This window comes from Fukomys damarensis, unplaced genomic scaffold (assembly GCF_012274545.1).
Source record: "Fukomys damarensis isolate Sample0158 unplaced genomic scaffold, DMR_v1.0_HiC HiC_scaffold_19, whole genome shotgun sequence".
NCBI classification, from domain to species: domain Eukaryota; kingdom Metazoa; phylum Chordata; class Mammalia; order Rodentia; family Bathyergidae; genus Fukomys; species Fukomys damarensis.
In genome coordinates this window covers 16,162,673-16,178,974 of record NW_022900931.1, presented here as the reverse complement: position 1 = coordinate 16,178,974, position 16,302 = coordinate 16,162,673, and the positions used below count along the sequence as shown (strand labels likewise).

At 41.1% G+C, this 16,302-nt stretch overlaps 1 protein-coding gene across 1 annotated transcript in view; it reads right to left on the bottom strand.

Annotated features, from left to right (window-relative positions):
• Positions 1 to 16,302, bottom strand: part of Plekha5 (pleckstrin homology domain containing A5) — a 211,703-nt gene that overhangs the window by 42,206 nt on the left and 153,195 nt on the right. The window contains exons 9-12 of the mRNA XM_010616198.3: positions 15,573 to 16,035; positions 12,262 to 12,345; positions 9,707 to 9,826; positions 8,891 to 8,944 (exon numbers count right to left, since the gene is read on the bottom strand). Coding sequence (XP_010614500.1) covers positions 8,891 to 8,944; positions 9,707 to 9,826; positions 12,262 to 12,345; positions 15,573 to 16,035 — 721 coding nt within the window. The remainder of the gene's footprint in view (positions 1 to 8,890; positions 8,945 to 9,706; positions 9,827 to 12,261; positions 12,346 to 15,572; positions 16,036 to 16,302) is intronic.

Genomic DNA, 16,302 nt, shown 5'->3' with positions numbered 1-16,302 from the left:
TTTTTGGTACTGGGGATCAAACTTGGGTCCTTGAGCTTGTGAGACAGGTGTCGGAACCACTGAGCTAAAGCCCTGGCCCAAGAATTTTTATTAGTACATGTTTTCAATACATAAAGAAGACACTCATGGTGAGGAGTAGGTACACACACGTATCCCATCTTGATTTTCTCCCTGTTCCTTTTTCTTCTCCCTCCACCCCAAATCCCCCACCCGTCTGCAAAAGGCCGACCTGTTTCCTGTCATCTGTCTTTTATTTTGCTCTTTATATTATACCTTGGGTTTCTCATAGAGAACTCACAAAGTATTTAACTTATTTTGCTCAGCACGATGGTCCCAAGTTGCTCCATTCTGAATCCAGGGTCCTGTGCCTGCCAGGCAAGCGTTCCGCTGAGCTGCTCCCCAGTGCCCTCAACTGCTCTTTACAAAGTTTATACAGCAAATAATCCAGAACAGCACTATCCAACAGAGCCTCCTGTCCAACAGAACGTTCTGTACCTGTGCACTCTAACAGAGTAGCCAGGGCCTACTCGGTGCTTGAAATAGGGCCTCTGTGACTGGGAAAACAGACTTTTACTTTTCTATGAATGTAACCACAATAAGGCAAACATCCACAGGCGGCTAGAGTGGCTACCAAGCCTAGAGAGAGCTTTACCACTGAAACAAGCATGCTTTTCCTGACCCAGGCCTTGCTCCCAGAAGGGGAAACATCTGCTCAAGTTCCATCTTATACCCCAGTCGGAGTTCGGTGCTACCAGCTTCCTCCTATTCTCCAGGAAGAGAGAGTGGCCTGGGCAGGTCTGTGTGTCCCCACCGAGCTTTTGTCCTTTACTGCTAACTAATGAGAAGACCATTTCTGTGCTGCCCTTGTCTATTTAGAAAACAGACTTTCCCTTAATGACTTCTTAGGAAAAGATTTTTTGAAAGTTGGGAATCTGCCTTAACAATAGGAAAAAGAAAACACACCCCAACCACTGACGACTCAGTTTCTCAAGAATGTCCTCCTGTGTCCAGATCAATGTTCCTTTCGGATGTGTGACAAAACTAAAGAGCTGAAGAATTTGCCATGCCCAGGGTGAGGCTTGGGGAATGCGGGGTCTTTAGAAACAGGTCATTTAGATAACAATGTAGAGCCCCTCACTCTGAAGCATATCTGCAAATCCAAGAGCCCCAGACCTAAGCGTTGGACTCCCTATTGAAATCATTCTGTTTAACAGGAGGCAGAGAAATCTGAAGTGACTTCCCTCATAGAAGAACGTAAATAAGCCTCTTTATAACTGAAGGGGCGGTCACAGCACTGATTATTTTGGAAATTTTAAAGTAATCTGAATAACTGGTCCATGCTCTGTGTTTTCCTTATAAGTAAAACATTTTTTAAAAAATTACTGCTGTTCTACATTCAGAAGAATCAATGATGCTTTAAAGGATAGAGACTATATATTTTCCCTTTTCTTCAGGAAGATAAATTACATACCCGTGGTATATCCTGAAGGAAACTCTGAAGGTCTGGGCTAATGTTTTTCCAGATAATTAAAGCTGGTGTGCTACTGTATACATTTTGCAGATCTGATTTCTACTTCTGTGGTTTAATCTGTTTTCCTTGTCCAACTGCCCTTGTTCCTCTAACTTCTGGTAATGTGTATTTGATGCTACTACCAGGTGATAGCAGCCACGGGTAGGAGGAAATATTAGGTGAACTCAAGACTTCTATTTTAAAAAGTGCTTCAATGGGGACAGAATGTTTGAAATGGTCATATTTTTCTCCTTGCAAATATTTCAATGATAGACTACGCTACCACTCTTAAGGGACAAAAATTCTCAAAGTGAAAAGCTTACATATTTATTATTCAAAAAGTATCTGCTTTTGCCCAGGGTAAATCTAAAGTATATTCAGGCTTCAAATCAAAATTTGTAGATACAAAAATCTCAATTTTATCAATGGCAAAGGTGCTCATACAGAGTAAGAAATGGCAGCAGGTGGCTGAATACCCTACCAGTAAGCCAAAGATTTATTGGCTTATTCTTTAACTACATAATGATGCCTTAGGTCAATCCCGTAAATGTTTCTGGCATTTATGCACAGTCCTATTTCCCTCCTGAGCTTAGAAAATCCCTTAAGAATTCTACTTTGTAAGTATGGACATCCCACCTTGCCCCAAACTCCATAAATCTTTGTAGAATAAAAGTTTCTAGGAAAAAAAAAAGTAAATTAAGATAGAAGCAGAATATATTGCAGCTGAACATCAGAAATACTTGTTTTTGTAAATATAAAGTAGAATGGTATAAGTATTATACACTTTACGGGATGGGTGGGAAAATTTTGTTTTTATTTTCATATTTTTTTATAGTCATAGCCAGGAACCAATATTCCTCAGTAGCCCGAGACTTGAAGGACAGAACAACTACCATCAGTTGTGAAGGGAGTCAAAATACTTAAAGAGACAGAAAATTCATCCATAAATGCGAAGTTTTTATCCCTGCTTTGTGATTTGGGACAAGTCACTTCACCTGACCGGATGAAGGGAAAGCGAGGTGCCCCCCCCAAAAGGGGGTCTCGGAGGGGCCTTGAGAGCCATACAGTGACTCACACACTGAGGACAGAGAGACAGGTGAGCAGAGAGCGCTTCAAGCTACGGAGGGACAGTGAGTCACTGGCTGGAGAAAACTTGGCCTAGGGGAAAGGAAGCATTTTACCACTGGGAGCTGGTATTCGAGGCGTTAAAGTGACAGGGTTTCCGCTCATCTCCCCTCAGCCTCCATCTGAGGAGACCCTGGTTACCGATGGCAGTGGCTTCCTGGTCACTCTCTCCTCCCCCCGTTCCACGTCCCAGTCAGTGGCCCGCAGACAAGCCCACCTCCGGGACACACACGCCACAGGCTGCTAGGTGGGAGAAACCCAGGGTGGGGAAGAGATGAACAGCGGCCCTCAGACAACTAATAACGGGGAGCCGAAGAATTCTCATTTGAGAGAATACCAAGAAACAGGCAATTTCCCTAGTTCCGGTTGTGGTGGCTGAAAATAATTAGCAAAAGGGACAGATTAATTATGGGTGAGAAACAGGAGAACAACGTAATTAAGTGCTGGATGGGCCAATTAAAGAAAACAGAATACTATTACATATTACACTCTACACTGTGAACTGGAATCGAGCCTGTGTCCATTAGGGCTCTTAGAGTTGTCACTATGACGTCATAGCCTGTTCAAGAATTTACTGGGTCTCATTCCTGTGGCCCCAAAACTCGCCTCCGTTCAAATATGGTGAGGAAAAGAAAGAGAAAAAGATAAAATGGAGTAATGGGTGTGAGGGACAGAGGTACGAGATCTTTCTTACTAGTCAGGCATGAAAAATACAGATATCCTGTCCCAGGGAACTTGTTTGGGGTACTGTTAAATGGCACTTTCAATTTTTTAGTATCCTTGGCTTGTTTTTTTCCAAATGTCTATTTTATATCCCTCAGAAACAAGACTCTTCTAGTTCTCAATCATCCCTAGAAAGAGAAGCTCCAGGACTCCTGGAAATGCTAGAGAAAATGGATCTTGCTTAAGAACTCAAAAGAATGAAGTCGCTGAACTAACAGGAACAATGAGTGTCATCAAGAAACTTTTCACTCATCCTGTTAGCCCTTCTTCCCTCACACGGAAGCTGCCTTTCAGGGACACAAAGAACAAAACCTGAATAGTTTCAGTACCAATTACATCTGACCAGTTAATAGTTTCTTTTTTGCATTTGCCTTGGCATGATTATGCTTAAAAGTGGCCAGAGTGCCTGCCTGTGTAGAGTTTTTCCACTGTTGTTTCTTGAAAGGATATAGAAAGCATACTAATGAGGAAAGTTCCCAGCGACCCACGACAGAATAGCCGACTTCATTCAGGAGTCACCAGAACTTTTAGTATACAGTTCATACAATATTGCTGTTTGCACAAAGAACTGCATCGTTAACACTTAAATACTACTACAAAATATTTGCAAATTAGAAAGTTCTTATTCAAGATGATTTAGGAATGAGCATTAAGTAAAAATGACTTCCTTACTCTCTCCAAAATCATGAGTAGCCTGTTTAAAAAATGGACTGTTAAAATATGACAAAATTATTTAGCTATTGACTCATAAAAACTGTAGTTTCTTGCAACAGAGAACACATAGGTATGCTTGAACTGAGTTGTTTTAATTGTACTACTGTCGGCAAACTGCTGTGTCAGGAAAGCGTGCTGTTTCCATGACAGCTGGTGGGTAGCCCTCTGGTGTCAAAGGCTGGTTACTGAAGCCGTACTCTACAGCGAATCCTAATTTGGGGGGAGCCAGAGCGGGTGTGCGTGGTCTACCCACTAGGGGGCAGCACGCTTACCAGAGGCACTGCTCAGAGTCCCCCGACCATCCTCTGCTTCTCTCCCTACTTGGGGCTCACAGTTCCTAGCACTCACTGCGCCTTCTGCTATGGCTGCCTCTCTGGAAAGCTAGTGGAGAGCTTTTAGGGAAAAAGAAAAAGGACATCATTTAAATTTCCTCATAACCGCTCTCTGACCACTAACAAGGAAACCGAGAAGGAAAAGAGATGAAAGCAGCAGAGAAATGGAAGGAAGAGCACAGGGAAGAGAAAAACAGCTACACGGACAGGAGGCTGTCCTAACTTTTTTTTTTTTTTTTTTTTTTTTTGAGACATGGTGTTATGTGGTTCAGGCTGGTTTTGAACTCACAGCAATTCTCTCACCTCAGCCTCTTGAGGGCTGGGATTACATGTGTGCACCACCACTTCATTTCAATTATACTCCTTTCATGACCAACCAAAAAAAGCTCCAGATCTTCACCCATTTAGGACTGTCTAGCTCCTCTCTGCAGCACCCAATCTAGTGTCCAAAACCCCAATTTCATTCCTGTGTTTAACCCAGTTGTTCCTAAGGAGGACCAGGCTACAGAAGCCAAGAGCTAGGAACTGGGGGAGACCTTAAAAATGTCAGAATCGAGGTCCTGCTGAAGAAACTACAAAAGCTCTTAACAAACTCTGAACACAATTTTTTTTTGGTGTGAGAGAGATTTTCCTCAATGTGGCTAGGCTTTGGTCTTCAAACAGCCTTTTATGGCTTGGTCTGGGACTCTAACCACCAGGGGTGCTATTAAAAAACTCTTAACCAAGAGGATACAGGAACCAAAATAATTTATGTCCTTTCTGTGCCTTACAACTGAATACCATCAGATGGTCTGGCTACAGTAAGTGCCTATGGAAACCTGTTATTCCAGTTTCCAACAAATGCCTTACATTTGGCTTTCTGGAACCTTCTACAGTTCCTAATCTTGAAACGCTTGCTCAGCAGGGCCAGAGTTCTTAACCGACATTCAACTTGCCCTGTTCCAAGAAGGAAGTTTTTCAAGATTTTTCCCTTTCCTTCATAAAATGAACACCAGCAAGATGGCATTGTCAAAGGACAGCAACAGGACCCTTCACTCTTCAGGGCAAGAGGCATCTGAAAACCTGCAACTTCCTGGCAGGTACATTTTGTTAGGCAGAGGGAAAAGCTAGTAAACATTAAATCCACTCAGCAGATATATTTTAGGATGAACTGGAAAGCTTTAATTATCCATAACCAAAATTTTCTGATATTTCGTGAAAGTCAGAGGAATGAGAGAAAAGTCACTGACATACTATGTTTGAATTTATTTTATACACAGAACCTGAATGAGGTACATAAAATACATAGGTAAGGTTACTGGAGAGTCACAGGGGTCTACTTGGGGTTCTGTTATTTTATTTTATTTACTTTTTGTTTTGTTTTTTTGAGATAGGGTCTCACTATGTAGTTGAGACTACCCTGGAACTCACTATGTAGCCCAGGCTGGTCTCGAACGCACAGCACGATTCTCCTGCCTCAGCCTCCCGAGTGCTGGGATCACAGGTGTGCGTCACCATGCTGGGCGGGGTTCTGCTATTTTAAAAATTCACAAAAGTGACAAATAAATCTGGGCTAGCCTTAAAAAAGTAGCTTTTGAACAGTTCGCTGAGTCTGTTAGAACAAATTCTACCATATAACTAGTAGAGCTATTATTTTTAAACCACTTCAATACAAGACTTGTCTTCACAGGTGCTGATATCAAGAAACCAACTACACTGCTCAGGCTATAGGGACTGAGTGTTTAATATGCAACAATAACAATTCCTGACATGGCATTTTCATCCTTTATTTATTGTAAGTGAAATTACCTCTGGAGCAACTCAGAGACTACCCTTTGGTTCTGCTTCTCCTACCAGGGATAGGGAGTAACAGAATATAAATCAATGAAGTCTTTTTTGGGATGGCTATGGTATCTGGCATGGGGAAGAGGGAAAGGTGCATTGTACCGTCTTAGATTACTCTGACTTATTGGGGCACCGAGAGTAACTGCTGCAATTAAGAATTCAGCAGTGCATGCGCACTTGGTATGACATGTATAAAATGTGACCAGAGCCTTTTCCTTTTTTAGATTTTAGAATCCACTTTACAATTTGTGGTTATATAAAACTGATGATTCAATTCATAAATCCAGGCAACCAATAATACCTAAAAAAACAACAGACCTGGTAATCTAAAATAGATTGTTGGCAGTAACAAGACTAAAAGCTGGAAATGTCTGAGCTTGATCAAATATTCCATTAAAATGTCAAAATTATCATGAATTATTTTTATATAACTTAACCATGACTACTGGTATAAAATATAAGTTCAAAAGTAATTTCATTTCTATTAATTGCAACTATCAGGAGCCATAAACACTTAAAGAAAATCTATGTAAAAAGAGATTCTTTTTTCATGCCTGTAATCCCAGTACTCTGGGAGGCTGAGGCAGGAGGATCACAAATTAGTCAAGTGGGAAGGCCCTGGGGTCAATCCTCAGGACTGAAAACAAAAAATAAATAAACAAATATATTTAAAAAGGTAGTTTCTTTAGGTAACTTTGTGCTTATACACAGTTAGACATATCTGAGTTTTTGGGCAAAATCTCTACCATGTTTTCACATATTATACTATCTAATTATCTAAAAGTGGCCCAGTTTTTGCTCCCAGGAGCAGTCTTACTTCAATGCGAAATATCATGCAAACCAACTAATTTTGTAACCCTTCTCATTATTGGAAAATTTGAAAACTGAAATAATGTGGCTGCTTCGGGATCTAATATAACAAAAGGGTGAATTACTGGAAAGCCCAGCAGACGGAGAGAACAGAACAGCGACTGTGGGACTCTGCAGCCCAGCGCAGTACAACAGCAAAGGTTCAGCCGACTACCTCCGCAGGAGCGCCCTGAGCAGGAACCCAGAGGGAGTAGGTCGGCAGGAAATGGGCAGCCGGCCTCGGCCTCAGCCGGAGGAGGGCGAGGAGGCGGCCTCAGCAAGGGCGCTGCTCCCTGACACGCGCCCGGCCGCCTGTACCCGGTGGTCTCTGGGCAGCGGCACTGCTCACTTCACCCAAGTCAGTTACACATCACAGCAAACTCGCCCATTATTTCCAGATGTCTAGGTAGCTTCAGGTTTGCATCTATATTGATTTTTTAAATGCAATTTCTGCAATACTCTACTTTTTTTTCAGTAGAATACCTTTACCTCTAGCTTTAAATACAAAGGAATTTTAAACTTCCTGTTAATTTTTCTGTTAATTACATAACTTGTCTTTATTGGACTACTTTCAAAGTAAATATTATACGGCTGGGGATTTAGCTCAGTGGTTCCAGGGCCTGCCTCACCAGCGCAAGGACCCAAGTTTGATCCCCGGTACAAAGTAAATATGATATAACGGCTGAATTTCAATAGTATTCATCCTAGGACATATGAAATGTTGATGTCTAAAGCAGTCCAATGGGCAAAATCACGATGAAAACATTTTAATGCAAATTAAGAGAATTAAAAAAAAATTTAAATTATTTACTCTCCCCTCTTCTTTTCAAGTACAGTTAATTGAGTACAGGGAATGCTGAGCTACATTCCCAGCCATTTTTACTTTTTTTGCAGATAGGGTAGCATTAAGTTGCCCAGGCTAGCCTTGAACTTGCAATCCTCCTGCATCAGCCTCCTGAGTAGTTGGGATTACTCTCTTTTGCAACCACATCTGGCTGATTTAACACCTTTCAAGGGTTATCCTAGTGCAAAACCACTCTTTAAATAGAGCTAATTTATAAAGCTGTGCATTACTGTTTTGCTTCAAAAAAGGCAAATATAAACAGGTGTTTGTTTTATAGCATTTTCCATTGCTATGGGACCCCTTTATTTGATAAAATATTCAAGGCTGGGCATTTAAGAACAAGCTAGAATAAGTTTTAGTTTAACTTATATAAAAAAGGAATGTAAGGGCCGGGGATTTAGCTCAGTGGTTCTGCTGCCTGCCTCGCAAGCGCAAGGACCCGAGTTTGATCCCTGGTACCAAAAAAAAAAAAAAGCATGTAAGAGAAGAAATTACGTTTAGTAACAAGGAGTTTCATTAAATATTACCAGTGAGTTCCCATACACTAAGCCAGTGCTTGTCCACTGCCACCTTCGTGTGGGAACACCCCGAGCAGCAGGGCACAAGGACAGGCAGCCCGAGACATGTCCAGGCTGTGCTCACCCCGGGGACACACAGCACATTCCTCTCTCCTGCCTGCTTCTGGGCCAAGTCGCCCTCTCTGACACAGCCTCAAGGAGCAGGCATTTCCTTGGGTAAGGAGGAGGAAACAGAACGGAGACCCTCTGCATTTCTATCCCCCTGCCCTCCATGTCTGTCCTGTCCCGTTTGTTGTGCTATTCCTGAGCCCTCTTGCCTGGGGTTTCTTATTCTGCCTCTTGTAGCAGTTACGCTACTAAATAAAGAGACTAAAATATCTAAGTAGACTGAAAAGCTATGCTGCACGCAAGTTCTTTAGATATTAGAGCGAGAAAATTCTACGACTCCCACCTGGTGATCCAAATATATGGTGTTCCTTTGAAGATGATGGGAAAGCATTTCATTCTAGTAGGCACCAATCAAGGAAAAAGGACAGAGAAACAGGATGCAGAATTCATAAAAAGGTCAATTTTGAAATAAGAAAAACAGTAGCTTACTACAATGTATTATATCACAGTACACAGTAACTAACTTTCACACACATGCTCCCTTGTCAATGGTGCGGATGACAAAAAAAGTGTTATGAAATTATACTTAGTTTTGTAAGAAATTAAGTAGACAGGTAGATGGAACCGCTAAGCAGAAAAGTTCTTCAACTGACTTTAGCAGACTGAACGTTAGGAGCTTTCCATGCTACTCTGTTCTGTGAGACAGTCCTTCTCTCAGTAATGTTTCTCATATGACCAGCGGCTATTACACCCTTTGAGAAAGGTTTGTATTTGTTCATTTTTCATCAAAAACAAGATTTATCTTAAAATTAATCTCTGCCATTCAAAAGGCAGCATTACGAATGACTTTTCAACATTACTTTACTGCAAACTGTAGGGCTTTGCAGTATCTGCCCTAACAGATGTGGAAGTCACAGTATTAACACTATTTTGAAATCCCGTGTGGATTTCCTCATTCAAGACCAAATGTCGGTGGACTGAGTGGAAGGTTTTGAAGAAATGCACCCTATGTGCATTTTCCTGTAATATATAAGTTGAATTCGCAAAGGGTCAATAGGAGGTCACAATGTTGTCACTGCAAAGATGGTTTACAGCACTGATCACACTGATTAATGAGTGGTAATGGCGGACGACACAGACAGAAGTCTTCATAGCTGACCTTCGGGCTGTGGGCCTCAAGTTTGATCTGCATGAGCTGTGCTAACGTATGCTCCCGGATACTACTCAGTTCAGCTTGCTGCCGTCTCAGCTTTATTAGCAGCAGCGTAAGCTCCTCTGGCTGAAGGAGTACAATTTAAGAATCCAAACAGTGGAAAACAGATTAATTGTTGTCTTAAGTGACAGATATTAAACCAAGATTTCTTGGCAAGTTTCCTCTTATGGTTGACATCAAACACAGTGCCTAGACACTATGATGATAGGTCCTACATAAATGCATAGATATCTAGAGAAACAGAAGGAACAGTGTTACTTTACACAAAACAACAGCAAAGCAAGGCATTTTCTCAGAACTCATGAAAGATTATTCAAATGTTAAGTATAAAAAAGCATAATAGTATTACAAAAGTTTACACATATAAGTTATTAAGATCTTAACAGGTATTTTTTCAAGGTGCTTAAAAAATTATACCTAAGACTTTTCCAGCAATAGAACACCTGCATGTCCAACACACTATTTTAGAGAACAGAAGGCAAGTAAGAATTAAGATTCATGTACAACTGGAATATTTTCACATTATAAAACCCAGTACCAGGGACTATCAGTTACTTTCCAGTTATGTTTTGCAATTTCACCGCCAATGCATTCACAGCCTTTTTATGAGCAAAATGGCAATTTTATTTTGTAAGGAAAAAAAAAAAAAAGAGTTTCTAGGGGCGCATAACCCTTCCTTGCACATTCTGGAAAAGGCAGAGAGCTTTTTGATTCCTGACTGATTCTTATGGTCTCTAAGGAGAAAAAATTTTCAACAGTGGATAAAATTCCTTAACAGGCTAATCTGATATATTTCTCCTTGTCAGAAATGCAGTAAAGTATGCACACCGACAGTCTTACAGCCCATAAAGTATTACTCAATGCTTTTCTGAGCTCTGTTGTGATTGAAATCTGATTGTCGAGCTGCAATCTACTCCTCAAAATTCCAGGCCCAAAACTGCTCCTGAGATTGGTTTGCTATGCTTACATCCAGCATTCTTCTGCTCTGTTGCTACTGCTCTTTATTTTCTATATAAGTCTATAAACCATTTTTACTGTTACCAGAAGTCATATTAAAAATTACTGCCTTCAGACAGGAAGTGTCCGTAAAAATAAAATACAGCTACTATTGGATTCCTTACACCATACTTGCTGTCTATAGAGGTAAGATGACAAATTGTCTCTTATATGAAATGTTCAAAACATGTTTAGTGTGTGTGTGAGACCCAAAGAATCTCCATAAATGGGAAAAGAAAGCCCTCTTGCTGAGAGCCAACATTGTCCTGTCCTGCCACCTCACTCCGGGCAGCCTTGTCTCAAGGCTGCCAAACCCTCCGCTCCACTCCAGGGGGCTTGCAGGGCAGGGGTCAGGACCGGGATTCAGACTCGCTAAGACCCAGCGCTATGGATGATAGAAATACCCAAGGAAGAAATCCTGCAACTCTGGTTCATTACATATGGAGCTAAGAATAAAGCAACTCCCAAAAGGATGAAAGATGCCAGTAAGTTTGTTATGCATTTAAATTTTGAGGCCAAATAAAGAGATTCATGTCTGACTACAGAAAAAGTAGGTGGTAAATAAACCGAGTCCTAAATATCCACTAGAGGGAGCAAGGTCAGAAGAGAAAAAAACATCATATGACATTGAACACTTACTTTATGTCCAACAGCTCAATGCTTATAAATTACAAACTTAAAATTTAATCAAACAATATTCGTTGTCTTTAATATAAAATTGCAAGTAGCTTAGAGCCAGGAACAATTTCCTTAATATCTAAGCATGTAAAAGGTGAAACAAAACCATGTTTATAAAACTAGATGAATTTGTTTTGATTACTGCAGGAAGATAATTTTAAATAATGAGCAAGTATATGTTGCTAAAATCTTGCCTTCACAAAAAATTCAGTCTGTCAATAGTAAAATCAGTTCCCTTGATGAAAGAATGCTTTCAATATGAACTGAAATTCTGAAGTCATCTTTTCTTTTTGACTTAAAGAACAGCAGTGTCCTGCTATTAAAATTTCATCCCAATTGAATATAATACTGCAATAAAATGGTAAATGGCAAATATTTTCTTTTAGCCAGGATTTTACAGCTTTGCTTTCTCTGTATAAATATGTAAGTCAGTTCATTTTGGTTCTATAGTATTTAACTCATATAAACATTCACAAGACAAAATTGTTAGTGTCTCTGTAGTTTGACTTACAAATAGTTGTTTGCTGGGTTTTCCCCAATAATATCATTAGTCTAATATCTGTTTTAAGCATACAGTGATTATAAGTCAAAGAAACCCAGTTAAGTTGTACAATAAATTTTGAAATTAAAATCTTTTATTTAGACATTCAGGGAAAGGTAACTACTAAGACACTAAAAGGGCAACATGATTCCAAATTCTTCCAATGTGAAATCTCTTCCACAAAGAAGCAATAGTTTTTCTTTGGGAGACGTCTCTAACAATTCAAACCTAAAAGCCATGTCAGACACTCGCCAAACAATACGATAACCAGTGATTCCACACTCACCGTTTTGCCTTGGAGGCTCTGGGGACTAACAGACTGTAAAGTCAGGCCGGCTGGCACGGACCTTCTGTCAGGCACACGGACATGCTGGGAAAGTAAAAGCACAATGTCATTCTGTATGGCTTTTTCCTTCCTTTTCATCAGTGACAGTGATCAGAAATCCTAAGATTCATGGTATGAAACACCAATTAAAAATTACCATTAGTGCTACTTAGACTCTAGCATTTCTTTCTTCTTTTTTGGTAATGGAGATCGAACTCGGGCCCTTGCGCTTGCAAAGCAGGTGGCGGAACCACTGCACCAAATCCCCAGCCCAACATTAGTATCTCTTGTTTGACTAAAACAAAGATGCTGATATGCAGAGTAACTGTGTGTAGTGTGGTTCAGTGATTCTCAAACGTTTTGATATCAAGACCCCTTTATAGTCTTAAAAAAGAAAATTCAGTTACAGGATTGTACTTGTTTATAGTTTTACAAGTCTTAATATTTGGCTGGAGTCTCATAACTGCTTCTGTACTGAATTTGTTGTGGTGATCTCTCTCTCTCTCTCTTTTTTTTTTTTTTTGAGACAGGATCTTGCTGTGTAGTTCATGCTGGCCTTGAACTCACTATGTAGCTCAGGCTGGCCTTGAACTTGCAGTAATTTTCCACCTTAGCCTCTAGATTGCTGGGATTACAGGTGTGGGCCACCAGGAAAGGGAAAACTTCAACAGTTTTTTTTTGTTTTGTTTTTTTGAGACAAGGTCTCACTATATAGTTGAGACTGACCTGGAACTCACTATGTAGCTCAGGCTGGTCTCGAACTCACAGCAATCCTCCTGCCTCAGCCTCCCGAATGCTAAGATTATAGGCATGCGCCACCACACCTGGCCAGCTTTTTTGGATAACTGTAGACATTCATCTTTTGGTAACTGCAGACACTCAACCTTTTTTTATTTGACAGGGCCTCACTACTTTCTAAGTAGCTCAGGCTGGCCTGGAACTTGTGATCCCGTCTCAACCTCCTGTGTGCTGAAGCATTCATCACTAATATTACATAAAAGTTCAAAATGTGGCAATTTGTTGCAAAGTGGTATCCGGATCCATGCCAATGATCTCTTCGCATTCACCGATCTATCTGCACTTTAATCTTCTGCCCACCTGCGCATGACTTGGTCACATGAAACACTGGTCATCCAGACAGTTCTGGGAGTTAGTCAACGTTTCAGTGTCACCACATCTCAGTGAACTATACCAAAACAACAGGCTTGTTACGGCCAGCTGTTTTCTTTGAAGTGATGATAGGCTTATGTTTGCTTTGAGAAAGAATACTGTCAAATACTGTGTTAATAACCAGTCTTTCGTGCCTCCCAGTAAATACAGTGTTCCACACAAAAGGGACTAGCTCAGTATGTGACTTGAACATCACACTTTCTTGGGACAACCATGGATACTTTTGGTGTGCAATAGACACGCTTCATACGCACCCACATTTCATGAAACGTAATATGAGAATGGTTTGTAATTGAAGGCCAAGATTCAGCAGTTATTTCTCACTACTTCACAAAAGCGAAGCTGCCTTTTCCTTTCTTTTTCACCCCAAGTGCGTGGCACAGAAGTATACAATGCCCTCTAGTATAGTCTGGAGCTGTGGCCTTCATTTCTGATCAAGTGCCAGTAGTTTTATGAACTCACCACCGTGCGTGTACTATGAGAGCAAATGTTATACAATAAATAACACTTATTACAAAATTAGTTTTGAGTTAGAGGGGTCAGGACGGTCTCCCTCAGGGATTCATGGACTATATTGAGAATGACTGTCATAGATAAAGGAAGATGAAAATACAGCATAAAGAAAAATTTTGCAAAGCTGAAGTTCCTTGGGAAGAATGGCAGTAGTGTTTAGTTGTCTAAATACATATTCACCTCATATTTGTTATTCAAGTGGGTGACATATTCTAGGCATGAAAAATACCGTCATTACAGTATGTACTTCTAGTCACTTTGTTTTCTTTTGACTTAGAGTCTCACTATGTACCCCATGCTGGCCTTAAACTAGATGCAATCCTCCTGCCTTGGCCTCCTGAATGCTGGATTGGAGGTGCGTGCCACCATGCTCGGCTGCAGTCACTTTTAAATCACATATTAAGTTGTATTAAATCACAGTTTTCTTGTTCACTTATTTTATCAACCACAATTTAGGATGTACAAAGTGATAAAGTACAGAAGTCTGTTACAATGGAGTTCAAACTGAAACTTTGGTCAGCCAGGCAAACTAAAGCTTTCTTCGAAAGAAAATTCCTGATATACTAATCTCCACCATATGCTTTTTTATGGAATTATCAAGCAAATGATGTGCACAATCATGCAGCTAAAGACTCAGCCTGTCACAAAGATAAGAAGGTGCACTCAAAAATGGTGGGAATTACAGCAAGAAATTCTTTAGGGTTAAAAAGAAAATGACATTACTATTACTTTACTAAACAAAACAATTGCTTTAGCATTATGCAAAGGTAATCAGTACAAAGCATTAAAGTCAAATAATCTACTAAGCAACTAACAAGGTAAAAATGAAAACTCAGTTGGTGGAGCTGAAGATGCAGCTCAGTGTGGTGTATTGTGCCTGGCATGTGCGAGAACCCAGGTTTGATCCCCAGTACTCTGAACTATGATCTTCATTCACCATATCTGTACTTAATTAAAAATCTTGCTATGTTGCCAAGGTTGTTTTTTTTTTTTGTATTGGGGATCGAACTCAGGACCTTGCACTTGGAAGGCAAGGGGCAGAACCACTGAGCTAAATCCCGGGCCCTATTAAGGTGGTTTTGAATTCCTAAACTCAACTGGTGTCTGGCTTTAGTCTCCCAAAGGCTGGGCCTGCAGGTGCATTGGATTCTACCTTAGTTTTTATATCTACACATACTGTTAGGTACTGCTGGATGCTGACAGTGAGCTGGGTACATAAGGAGATCTCAATATGCCCTGTAGTCACCAGTTTAGAAGAAGTTAACACTTTTACCCCGGTAAACAACAGGATGAGCTTGAAATAAGACTGCAGATAAGCTGGAAAAGGGCAGCTGTGATCTACGTGGTCTTAACCTGCAAGGAGAGCTGTTGAGCTACGCTATCCCACAGAAGAGAATATATCACGCAGCTGCTCAAAATAACTACTTCTGTGCTCCTGAGACATGAAGCACCCAAAATATAGGGTTTATTTATGAGACCTTAATAGCACACATTTTTAAAATTTTTAAAACAAAACAACACAAAAGAGTAGCCTCGGTCTCCTTCCCGCTCCGTTGCCCGGCCCACGTCTGGGAGAGCACAGGCCTTACCTTGGGGTGGGGAGCCCGGTGCCTGCGGTCTATGGTCACGTCCCCTCTCTGAGTGGGAGACGTCACGTCGGCTCTGTACGTCCGCTGCGGGGAGTAGCCCTGGTAGGCGGCGATGGAGCCATGTGAGGGCGACGCGGGGATGGAGTGCATCTGGTCGGAGAGGTTACCCATGGTCTTAGGACTGCTCAGCGAGCTGTGTCGCGGGAGGGTGCTCTGCTTGTGGTAAAACTGCCGCTGCTGCCACTCGTAGAGCTGCCACATGGTGTCGTCCCGCATGGACCTCCGCTTCTCCTCGGCCGCAGGTGCCCCGATCTGGTCCCGGCTGGGAGGCGCCGCCCCGCAGATGCTTTCGGGCCTGGTCTTGCTGTTCCGGGGGAGGGTCCTGTAGCCTTCTGGGTAGCGGGCCACCACCTGGGCTCGGTGGCTCGGCATATTTCTCGGCAATGTTTGGTAAGAAATCACTCTAAAAAATTAAAAATTGCAGTGTAGAAATGAGGGAGAGTTGTTCCGGAATTCTAAATCACAGCACATTTCTTTTCTTTTGGTAAATAAAAGATGTATCAGAATGTATTTTTAAAACATATAGTTGAGTGGTAGAGTGATTAACTAGGATGTGCAAGACCCTGATTTTGATCCTCAGCATTAGGGGAAAAAAAGACAAAAAAAAAAGTACGAGCCACTAGTCATTAACCAATTTAAATATTATGATTCTCAATTTGATGAACTTAAT